Source organism: Diachasma alloeum, unplaced genomic scaffold, assembly GCF_001412515.2.
Source record: "Diachasma alloeum isolate Michigan unplaced genomic scaffold, Dall2.0 Dall_scaffold_00856, whole genome shotgun sequence".
Lineage (NCBI taxonomy): Eukaryota > Metazoa > Arthropoda > Insecta > Hymenoptera > Braconidae > Diachasma > Diachasma alloeum.
In genome coordinates, this window is record NW_021680977.1 from 161104 (window position 1) to 173430 (window position 12327).

The 12327-nt window shown below is 34.4% G+C and overlaps 1 protein-coding gene across 1 annotated transcript; it reads right to left on the minus strand.

Moving 5' to 3' along the window:
- Window positions 1-467: 467 nt before the first annotated feature.
- LOC107044967 (ubiquitin domain-containing protein UBFD1) lies at window positions 468-12305 on the minus strand. Its single transcript, XM_015267050.1, has 6 exons — window positions 12240-12305; window positions 11520-11885; window positions 7371-7564; window positions 7095-7283; window positions 5893-6130; window positions 468-913 (listed from the first exon to the last, which is right to left on the minus strand). Exons 1-5 carry the CDS (start codon window positions 12250-12252, stop codon window positions 6020-6022), a joined length of 873 nt encoding a protein of 290 aa, XP_015122536.1. The 5' UTR covers window positions 12253-12305; the 3' UTR covers window positions 468-913; window positions 5893-6019.
- Window positions 12306-12327: the final 22 nt, after the last annotated feature.

The window sequence follows — 12327 nt, forward strand, 5'->3', positions numbered from 1 at the left end:
GTTGGAATCGGGAGAAGGAGGCTCAGATAGGTCTCTGGACCTGTGAATGCCTCCTCTCTGGCATCTGCGCTGCCAGAGGTGTGTTGAGGGAGAGGGGGGGAGAGAGAGACGGAGAATAAAAGGTCGGGATGCGCCTACACTTCTCTCGGAGATATTTAACATTGTGATGAGGCGTTTCCTGCATCCATATGCGGGACAGATGTACGCGTCATCTTTCTTTCCTGTGTCTATTGGCCTTTGAAGGTTTTTTGACGGAGGTTCTCGGGATCATTGGGGGATTTGAAGAGGATTTTCCTGGATACAATTGGGCTCTGGGTTCATTTGTTGGCAATCAGGGGTGTGGTATGGTTTACAAATGTTTGGGGGATGTCAGGAGCAAAGTGGTGAAACGGGATAAGTTTACTGAAGTTGATGAGTTTTTAATGAGCGTGTATGAAAAAATTGTGTAGCTACGTTCTACAGGATACTCATGTTAGGGTAATTCTATATTGAATATCCTATAATTTGATATAATTTCTGTATACAGTATGTTTATAAAAATTCGTGCAAGCATTATGATTTGACGATTTTTTAAAATTTCGTCAGTCTTGATCTTTTTCACTTTATTAGTATTACTTTTCGGAACTTCTGAAAATTTTCACAATCCCAATTCTTAGAGGGAGCTTACAGGAATTACTTATTAGAAATTTGTTACAAGAAATTTTGTACTTGTTTCAAAGACGAGAATAATTTCTTGATGACAAGAAAGCGATTTCTTACATTAAGTAAAGTTTAATTAAGTCAATGAAACCTTTCTTCTCCATGGTGTTAATAATTATGAATAACGTTCAAGGGGTGCTGGAGAAATAATTACAATGTTGATCAAATTAGCATAAGTGCGACGTTTCGCTAATTATTTTGGCGTCATCAGGCTCTAGAAAGACAATAATACAAACAAAGAGTTATAAATCCACATGTAAACTAACTAAATGTTATAGCATAACCAACAATTAATTAATTTAATTAATGCATTTAATAGTTTTCAGCCTCAATTCTAAAATAGTTTAATGCAAAAACCATTTGAATTGATTTGAAAACTCGTTTTCTTGATATAAATCAATTTCCCTCATTTTTCGGAGAAACATAAAATTTCTTGACGTAAGATTTTTTTTTCTTAGTGTGAGATATTGGGCGTTTGGTAATTTTCGAGCCATGAATTTCTTCATACAAATAAAGACGTACTTCTCAAAAAACTTTTGTCTTCTCAGTGGAGGGAGCATAGTATCCGTCAATCTGAGGGTAATGTAAATATTTCTTTGAAGACTTTGGTGTAGTGATGAAATACTATGAGGAAAAAGGCCAGAAGAATTTCACCTTTTTCATCAATTCTAAAATATTTAGGAACTCGAAGGGATTGAATTGTCCCGTTTTATCACTTGGGTATTGATGTTAGGTAGAAAGTTTGGAAAGGAGATGAGTGACATTTTAAATATTTCTCCGAATATGAGCGATTTGACGAATATTTCAATGGCTTTTTCTTAAAAAAAGGTCCATCGGGCCCTTTCAGTCGAGCTGTATACATTTTTGGAGTGATTCGGATGGATGTTTGTGTAGGGTTTTAAATGGGAAAGGTCTGTTAACATTTTTCTCCGAATCTCTACCTTTCGTAGTCATTCACGAGTGATGTGACATGTTTGAGTTGGACAATGTTGGGACAATCGTCGGACAAAACATTTGCGGATGTCCGCATGAAAAGGGACCACTTTGTCGATGAGGAATTATGTATATTCTGATAATATTGATAACACTAAGGGCTCCGTGTTTGCTCCGCTCGGCAACCTCCATATGACCCCCATATAATCCCCATATGACAGCCATGATCTTTATTCTGACCCTTGTGATCCTTAATCTGACCCTCGTGACCCTTATTTTGATCCTTAATATTGGAGTCTTAATTTCAAGTGCCAAATTTTCATCACCAGAAGTCGATTTGGTTTTTTATAATATAGAGAGATATAGAGACCCTTATTTTGACTCTTGCGACCGTTAATTTCTGACCCCCATGACTCTTATTTGGACCCTTAATCTGGCATTTGTGATCCTTAATCTCACCCTTATTTGGATCCTTAATCTGACCGTCATTATAACCCTCGTGACCCTTAGCCATTTTTGACTCACATCCCTTATTTGGACCCTAAATCTGACCCTTGTTACCCTTATATGAACCATTAATCTGACCCTTGTGACTCTTAATCTGACCCTCGTGACCCTTATTCTGACCCTTGTGACCGTTATTCAGACCTTTGTGGCCCTTATTCTGACCCTCATGACCCTTATTCTATCTCTCATGATCCTTATTTTGACCTTCGTGACCTTTGCGACTCTTAATTTTGGAATCTTAATTTCGAGTACCAAATTTTCATCACCAGAAGTCGATTTGGATTTTTACAATATTGAAAGATTCCGCATATTTTAAGCCCAAAATAATCCTTATAAGGTCAAAAATGACGTCGCTGAAGAAGATAAAAACAATTTAACATTGATGTAAAGGGGAGTTGCTGAGATAAAAACGTGAGTATCTCGGGAACTACAATCGACAAAGTGATCTTTTTTTATGCAGACCTTGGGAACTTGTACATTCAACCTAACCATCATAGAGCTAATTCAGAAGTTCATGAATTCATGAATTTCATGAATTTCTATGTTTCATTTTCGTCAGGACTATTTGTTTATATAGAGCGAAAATTCGAGAGATTGTTCTCGTAGTGAGGATGATTGTCTCCAACGCAGATCTCTGGGTGAATTTCGCTGAATCCAATAGTTTCGAATCTATTGACGAAACAGCCTGGGAAATCCCACCTAGTAAGAATATTTTGCAGCCGTATCAAATTTAGCAAATATCGTTCAAGCTAATTTAGAGATAATGGTTAAATCTCTTGTGTAGGGTTTCGAATTTTCTACAAAGAGTCAACTTTTGTCTCAACCTTCTCCTTTGATAAATATTTGCAAGCTCAGCGAGAATTACTTCGAAAATCTCTAGACGTTTTATGCAGAGTATTTTGGGAATATCCCCGAGGCAAGTCCAAAGTGAGTATAAGAGAAGATTCTAAAAGCCATTTTTTTAAGCGATAGTTGTCCTGTAGAGCGGAGTTCTGCTTCCTTTTTTTTGGGTTTCTCAATTTGTGTAATTCCAAAATTCATGGTTTCTGGATTTCTTTATTTCGTTTTTGCCAGGATTATTATTATTTTGATTTGTCACATTGAGTTGGTCACACAATTGTTATGGTATTGGTATAAAATATCAATTTAGTAGAAAATCGTTACATTGTGCTTTACTGATTTACACTAAAAATTTTAATGTACCATCGGCATACATATCGTAGTTTATCGGTGATTAATCACCAATTACTAAAAGTCAGTAGTGAAGTGGTAAAACACCACTCAAATATCAAATATCAAAACAAATAATTCTACCGAAAAGAGCTAAGACTATTTTTCGGAGTCTATTGATTGAAAAGCACTCATTACCAAGATTATTGATAACGATATATGTCAAATGCAGAAATCCCTTCAATTATGTAATCATCTCAGCAATCAGTAATTTCAAGAAAAGATGTCAAGAGACATTTTTTGTAAGCGAGATAATTTTCAGTGATAGAGATTTCCTGGTATTTAGAATACGTCGTGAAACTATCACGACGTATTCAAACAAAATGCATAACTCCATTCTAATTCAAATAAATTTGAGTCAATAGTATAGTTCAAACTGCTAACTTAATTCCTCGCACAAGAAAGCACTATACCAGCTGAAGTTGGAAGAGACGTAAACTCAGGTCATCAGGTAAACTTTCACTATATTCTCGGCTCGGACATAACACAATTGATTTTTTAGCTTCGTTCCTATTTATTTTGTTTTTTATTTCACCACACTTTACATCAAATAAGCTCTCAAACTTGATAACACAAATGATCTCTGTGGAATACAGACTGTGTAGAATATTGCCCGATTATTCTCATGTAAATACATGTATCAATAGTTCCATTGAAACTACGAATTACGCAATACATAACGAAGTATTATTTAGCAAGGGTTCACATGCCTCTTTAAACCTCAACAGGAGAGTGCTTTTTTGTGGTAAGAATTGCCTTATTCCTTTTTCAACCACAACATTCATTAAATCTATTCCATGTATGAAAAAAAATTGATAGAAAAACATGGCGTTTTTTAAATGAAATTCTATTGAATTTCTTTTGGAACTTTATAGGGATTCTATTAGACTTCTATCAAAATTCTGTTGAAAATTGTGTTTGCTTTTTACGCCAATTTTATGAATGCCTCTCTCAATAGCTATTTTGACTATTAGAAAATCCGACAAATACAAAGCTTTCATTTGTTTAGAAGTAAAAAAGACTATTAGGTATTGATTTTTTTATAAAATTAATATTTTTGGGATCTTTTGCATAAGAATTCATGGGCATAAATTTTTTAATTTTTTTTTTTGAATTTCATTAAGACAAACGAATGAGAACACAACAGACAAAACTTAGAATAATTAAGCCCAAGAATTTTCACAGAAAAACAAAAATCTATTGACTTCTTTTCGCCAAATATTGTCTTTGGAAAATTACATAGTAGAGTTGAATAATATCCGATAGAATTGTTTTAGCAGAATTCCAATCGAAATTCTATTGAATTTGCCTAACGAAAGGGGTGGGTTTTTCTGTCAAATTGTTTCATCTCAAATTGGAATTCTGAGATATCGAGCTGCGGGACACCCTCGATTTTCAGACATGTACCAACTACTCACGCTCTAATGCGTAATTCTTATTTTAACCAATAAAAAATTATCACTAAACGTCAAGTAAACAATTTTCAATCAATTTTAGGCATTGGAAGTATATATTATTAACAATTAAGTTATTCAAATCGCCCTAGCACCCAAACTATGAAGTATAGTTGGAAATTTTCAAATCATGAATCATCTAGAATTTAATAAGGAATAATTTGTAATTTTGTAGATATGTGAAATTGACAAAAGACAAAAATTATTCCTTATAAAATTGTAAATGACTCGTGAGCCGAAAATTTTCGTATATCTTTCATAGTCTATGCGCTAGGGCGATTTGAACAATTAAATTGTTGATAAGAAATAGTTGCAATGCCTAAAATTGATTGCAAATTGTTTACTTGACGTTCCGTGATCATAGTTCATTGTTCAAAAAAAGAATTCACAGAAATTCCGTATTACACATTAGAACGCGAGTGGTCGGTCGGTCAAATTAGAAGCGTTTTTTTGGGGGTGTCCCGCAGCTCTAATAGACCTCTTTGAATCATTCCCCCGAGTTATCCCTTTTCTTCTAGGATACCTGATTCAATTACCAGAATGATCGAATAATCAACAAAGTAAGTTACATAAACCTAAACGTTTTTACCACTTCTCTACCAAAATACTTAGGCCACCGCGAAAATAGACAAATGCTACTAGATCACTTTTCATTGTGATACCTTCGTTGTTGAATTTTACTTTTATGAAAATGGAATACGATAAACATCGTACTTCTTTAGTTTAAACGTTCTTCTTCATTATCACAAGGCATTGACTGAAAGATCGATTCGATCCTGTTTTTTTTTATTTAATATAGTCTATATTTATATACTTTTTATTTAATTACTTGAATTTTTTATCACGAATTAACGCTTTAGTAAATGATAAATTGAAGATATCTGTTTTCTTTCGCTTTTCTCTGGATAACAAACAATTGAATTAATTGTAAGCAATATCACTAATTTACTTGCAAATTCCTCCTTTGTATTTCATTATGATCTTCAGTTTGAGTGAGATGGAGATGACGCAGGCCGGGATGTGAAGATGATCGAGCAAGAAAATAAACGTAATAAGTTAGAAAACTTACTGGTAAAAAAAGGCGTGACTAGTATAGTCCTTTTGTGACGAATATTCACATCTTAATCACACTTTTTCATCAATCGTTCGAATATGTCGGAAAATACTTTGTTGTTTTTCTGTTTGTGGGGAATCGATCAAAAGTAGCACCATTTGCCGAGAATCGCGTCCTTGATGGCAGCAATGTACTGCGCTGGCACCCAATATATCCAATATCTTGAAGCCTCGGTTGGGCCCAATTGTATTGCCTACAACAATGAAAATAGAGGGATTATTTCAGTGAATTACTGATTTTTTTAGATGAAAGATGGAAAAACTGTTCAGTCGTTTATAAAGAATTTGATGCGAAGCATCAATTATTTCATAGACAACGAATGTCCACAAAAAGTGATATCAACCGAACCATTATTAATTCAGTAGCGAAGTGGTCAAACGGTTTAAGTCGATTTTGACTATTGGCCAGTTTTCAATGAATATCTCGAAATCTAAGGGAGATAGCAAAATTTTTCCCAAAACCTTTTTTGAAACGCAGCACATAAGTCATTATCCAAAGTTACCGGGCTCAACGGAAAAACTCGACCGACTTCGGGACCCTTCGGGTTCATCGGCAAATCACGAAGCAAATCGCCAAATATGAAATTTCAGTATTATCAATCTTTTCCTCAAAGAGTATATCGCGGTTAGTTACCGAGTATTATAAGGAGTCTAGCGCTCTGTGTAGCGTCTCTATTTCGTTCAATTATCAATTAATTTCGAGTTAAATATCAATTATTTTGAGTCAATCATCAAGTTTAATATCAGGAGAATATCTAGTCCAGTGTAAAGACTCCTAACAACTTGACATTGAGACATTCACCAATTCGTGTATCCCTAAACTCAAGACACGTGTCTTGCGCCACTAATAAAGTACATCACCAGTGTTTTTGTAATCCACGTGAATATTAGCCTCAACCTCTAACAAACCTTTTCAGTAGCACTCAATTTGCTCTACAAAAAAGGTTATTATGAAAATTGCGCTATCTCCCTTAAATTCGGAAATACTTCTAGAAAACTCATCTAAAAACTAAATTGACTTAAACCGTTTGACCACTTCGTCACTGAATTACGAGTGTGATTTGTAAATGAAGAAAAATAATTTTTTCTTCTTCAATTACTTCTTCAATCCATTCTGAAAAAAATGATATGTGGGATGACGAAGAAAAATAAATTTACCATAATGTGATACTGAGGATGCTCAGGAATAGGTTCGCTATGAATCCCCTTTATCGAATTCATGGGAATTTTATCAGTCCTCTCCTTAGTTCCAATCCAGAGTTGATCCTGCTCCAGTTTGAACGTCAGCCTGACCTTTCCCCCCATCTTATTCAGCATTCCAGCCAGTGGAAAGTCCGGCAGAGGATCCTAACGAAAAAACTCATCAAATTGAGTATCTTGCAGCCAAGACATTCAATTCTCAAAGATTTTAATATGGAGTCATTGTAAACATACCTTAGCATCCAAAATGCCAGGCATGGCGTCCTCTGGAATCCCCTTGTCCAATATTTTTTTATGTATTTTCTGCTGCGTCAGAGGTTCTTTACTACTGGCAGCTGCTGCTTCATCCTGAATCTCCTGCTTCGAAGGTACAGTAGCTACCTGAAGTACATCGTCAAGCTTGGATCCGACAATCATCAATTTTGCTCCTAGAATCATAATATTTTGCCATTATAAGTTGATCAATGAAGTTCATCATTTATAGTTTTAGAGTAAAGCGGTCAGGGGGATGAGAAGAAGAATTTGTAATATTTGCCGTTCATATTCAGAAAATCTTAGCCTTCTTTCTGAGAAAGAAGGAGAATTTTTGAAGATGCCTAAATCCAGTAAGTTTAAGGATGTTCGACACCCTTTTAGCCAAAATTGACGTTGTTTTCATTTTTCTGGCAAATTATCGATGGGAGTGACGTGAAAAAATATAACGATTTTGTGGTTTGTCATTCTTTAATGGCTCACGAAGTTGCGTAGTGGTGCGATAATTTTCATGCGTTTTTTCTACAGTTTTGTGATTCTTTTTAAAAGTTTAGAGAAAACGCAGGAAAATGTTCGCACCACCTTAAAATTTCGTCAGTCATTAAATAATGACAAAACGCAAAAACGTTATATTTTTTCACGTCAATTCCATCATAAGTTTGCCAGAAAAATTAAAAAAACGTGAATTTTGGCAGAAAGGGTGTAGAACATCCTTAAGGGAAAATGTCAATGGATATTGATCAACTAAACGTTTGAGTTTTTTCTGTTAACCATGTCTGTAAAATCAATTTAAAATTCTTTTGGGGTCGAAGAATTTAATAATCCTAGCTTTCCAAATATCTCCAACACCTGTTGGTTTATAAAGAAAAAATTCTAAGAATCTTGATAACTTCCGCTGTAGCTCTGATTTCTCCACATGAAAGCTTCCCAAAAAATCCCCTCATCTCCCCAGGGTCCAAAGATATCCGCCAAAAACTAATCTCAAAATTGAATCGAAAAATTTGACACAGATCCCTTCATAAGTATCGTTAAAACCAGCAAAAATATTCCAAGCATTTCCTTTCATATTCAGAAAGTCATAGCTTGGTTGAGAAAGAAAGAGATTTTTTGAAGATGTCTAAATTCAGTAAGTTTAAAGAAAAATGTCAATGGATATTGATCAACTAAACGTTTGAGCTTTTTCTGTTAACCTCTTGATTTGAAAGATATATGTGGGGCATTCCATGTCAATTCGACCGGTTTAAACCCTAACCATCTCAGATTCGTTTCATTTTTTTTCATGATTCTACTCAATGAAAAATCCACCCTGATTTTTTTCATCAATTCTTTAATTTTTTATCAATTTTTGAGGTAGATTAACGGAAGCCTCATTTAAAAATCTGAAAAAATTCACAAAAATATTATGCTACCAAAAAGTTGTTTCAAGCTATTTTTTAGAGTGAAAATAGAAATAGTACGCCCTACGCTAACCCTATTTCTGTATGTGCTGGGAAAAAAATTACATTTTATCTATGGAATTCACGTTAACGGAAGTGCTGAATCCGAATCCGAAGTCGATTTTTACAAGTTGTGGTCAGGTCTATTTATTTATAACATTTTAATTGTTTAATCGATCATATCATGGAAACGGTTGCAGATAGAGAAAAAAATTTCAAACAAAAGATATTTATTATGTAAAAATACACACTTTTATCGTATAACTTTTTCTCCTAACTGCGATAGATAAAGAGTCTTCATGGATGAGAGGGAAGTGGGCAGCATGTTAACACTTGCGCAGATGTTGGGGCGCTTCAATGCGTTTATTGGCAAACTCGATCGAGATAGAGGAGAATGGTTCAAACGAAAAATGTTCACCATTGAATTTGACATATAATTGATGGTTTGCCATTTGATCCGTCAATTTTTTATGAATTTTCTAAGTTGATTGACGAAGGCCCCTACTGGGAAATTTGACAAAAATTACAAAAATTTGATATTACCAACAAAGTATTTTACGGCATATTTTAGAGTGAATATGGAATTAATCGTGTAATAGCTGTAGTGATTCAAAAAAATACTCATTATTGTCAGATTATAATTATTCTTACAAATACTAGTTATTTCTATAAATTGAATTCCGATTTTGTTCATGATTTTTTTCTCAATTCTATATCATGAGATAAGGCTCCAGTTGAAATTTCAGTCCAAGATATAATTTTTTGAACGAGTTATGATTTTTTTTTAGTTTTGCGTTTTTTGGCTTGTAAAAAAAAATTCCTATCGCCTTTGACAGAAAGGAATTTAATAGTTGATGAATATCGAGAGAAGTCAATAATCAACTCGAAGTAAGCCCTAAAATGTAGATTTCGGCGAATCTCCAAGGAATTTTTTCTTCATCTTCTGCGATTTTAATGATTAAGAGCTGAAGTTCAAATCTGTTCATCAAGAAACTAAGACTGTTAAGTCTATGGAAATAGATTTGCGGTATTCACTGTGCTCAATGACAAAAAATTTTTATATATGGAAAAATATATGAATTTTATCCTGCGGAATTGAATTCTCCTCTATCTCGATCGAGTTTGCCAATAAACCCATCGGAGCGCCCCAACATCCGCGCAAGTGTTAACGTGCTGCTCACTTCCCTCCCATCCATGATAACTCTTTATCTATCGCAGTTAGGAGAAAAAGTTATACAATAAAAAATGTGTATTTTTACATAACAAACATCTTTTGTTTGAAATTTTTTTCTCTATTTGCAACCGTTGCCATGATATGATCCATTAACCAATAAAAATGTTATAAATAAATAGACCTGACCACAACTTGTAAAAATCGATTTCGGATTCGGATTCAGCACTTCCGTTAACGTAAATTCCATAGATAAAATGTCATTTTTTTCCTAGCGCATACAGAAATAGGGTTAGTGTAGGGCATACTATTTCTATTTCCACTCTAAAAAATAGCTTGAAACATCTTTTTGGTAGCATAAAATTTTTGTGAATTTTTTCAGATTTTTAAAATGGGGCTTTCGTTAATCTACTTCAAAAATTGATAAAAAATTAAAGAATTGATTAGAAAAATCTGAAAAAAAATTAGTGTGGATTTTTCATCGAGTAGAATCATGAAAAAAAAAATGAAGCGAATCTGAGATGGTCAGAGTTTAAACTGGTCAAATTGACATGGAATGCCCCATGTGTAAAATCAATTTAAAATTCTTTTAGGGTCGAAGAATTTAAGAATCCTAGTTTTCCAAATATCTCCAACACATGTTGGTTTATAAGTAAAGAATTCTAAGAATCTTATATAACTTCCTTTGCAGCTCTGATTCCTCTCCACATGAAAGCTTCCCAAAAAATTCCCTCATTTCACCACGGTCCAAAGGTATCCCCCAAAAACGAATCTCAAAATCGAATCGAAAAATTTGACACAGACCCCTTTGTAAGTATCGTTAAACCCATCAAAAATATTCCAACCGTTTCCGTTCATATTCCGAAAGTCATAGCTCGATTGAGGACGAAAAAAAATTTTGAATAGATGTCTAAATTCAGTGAGTTTAAGGGAAAATGTCAATGGATATTGATCAACTAAACGTTTAAGTTTTTTCCGTTAACCTCTTGATTTGAAAAAATATATGTCTGTAAAATCAATTTAAAATTCTTTTAGGCTCGAAGAATTGAAGAATACTAGTTTTCCAAATATCTCCAACACCTGTTGTTTTATTTTTAAAAAATCGAAGAATCTTGATAACTTCCTTTGGAGCTCTGATTTCTCTCCATATGAAAGTTTCCTAAAAAAATCCTCCCTGCCCCAGGCCGTTCACCATAGCTACATTCCTGATTGCAAGGGACCTAGAACCACTAAAGATTATTCATCAATTTGTTAAAAAGAATAGAATAAGAATCTGATGGTAGAACGACAACCTGACAACTGATCAAACAAATGTTATTTACACCCATATCCCGTTATTCTTTGTACTCTGTATGAAATTTATTTTTGTAAATAGCCCTTTGGGTTGATACTTACCAATAGAAAAAAATAAAAAAAAAATCCTCCCACCTCCCCAGGATCCAAAGATAAGATCCAAAGATCCCCCAGAAACGAATCTCATCCCACTATATCCCATCAAAGGCCCAATTCCATCATTCTACTCACCATTCGTCACCCCAAGATCCCTCAAGGTCTGTTCGTCTTTAGCCAGCCCTTTAATCATGACCTTCTGCATGTCCTTTGGCACTGATATAACCTCCTGCAGGTACTCCTTCAATTCTGCAATCGTTCCATCCAGTGGAAAATTAACGTCGATTTTTTTCTTATTGAAAATCACTTTAAAGTCTATTTTCTCTCGTGTGTCCTCTTGAGGTTCTGTGACTTTATCTGGCTCTGGATCCTTTGGAGTTGTCTCTATCGTTGTACCACTATTTTCCATTTTTGCTGGAGGTGTTTCGAGATCCTCCGAGTCGAGGGTCATCGCAGGGCACGACGTGCAGTGGTTTTCATTTGTATCTTTTTTCTCTGAATCTGAACAAAAATATTACAAAATTACGTTCTTCACCGTTTCACATTTTTTTTAATTGAAGAAACAAAAATTCTTTTGTTTCTCGGGACCAATAATAGGTTGTTGGACTGAGAGAATGCGAAGAAGGTTTTGATTCGGGAGAGATATATATGCAGTCATTGTTGTCATAGCCCTAGCCTGAAACCTCACTTTTCAATATGGTTATTCGAATGATCAAAATCAACGGAATTACTACAATTTTTTCAACGATTTCTTCAAGTCCTATTAACGTAATTGAATGGAAGGATTGAAGGAATTATTTTCAAGCTGTTAGGGGAAATAATGATTTTAATAGTGAAGAAAACTTGCACACGTACCAACGAACTCCATGATGAACTGTATGTTTTCCTCGACCAATTGAAAAATAACGACGCAGAGTGCGCTGTGAGTTGTGCAATGCGAATG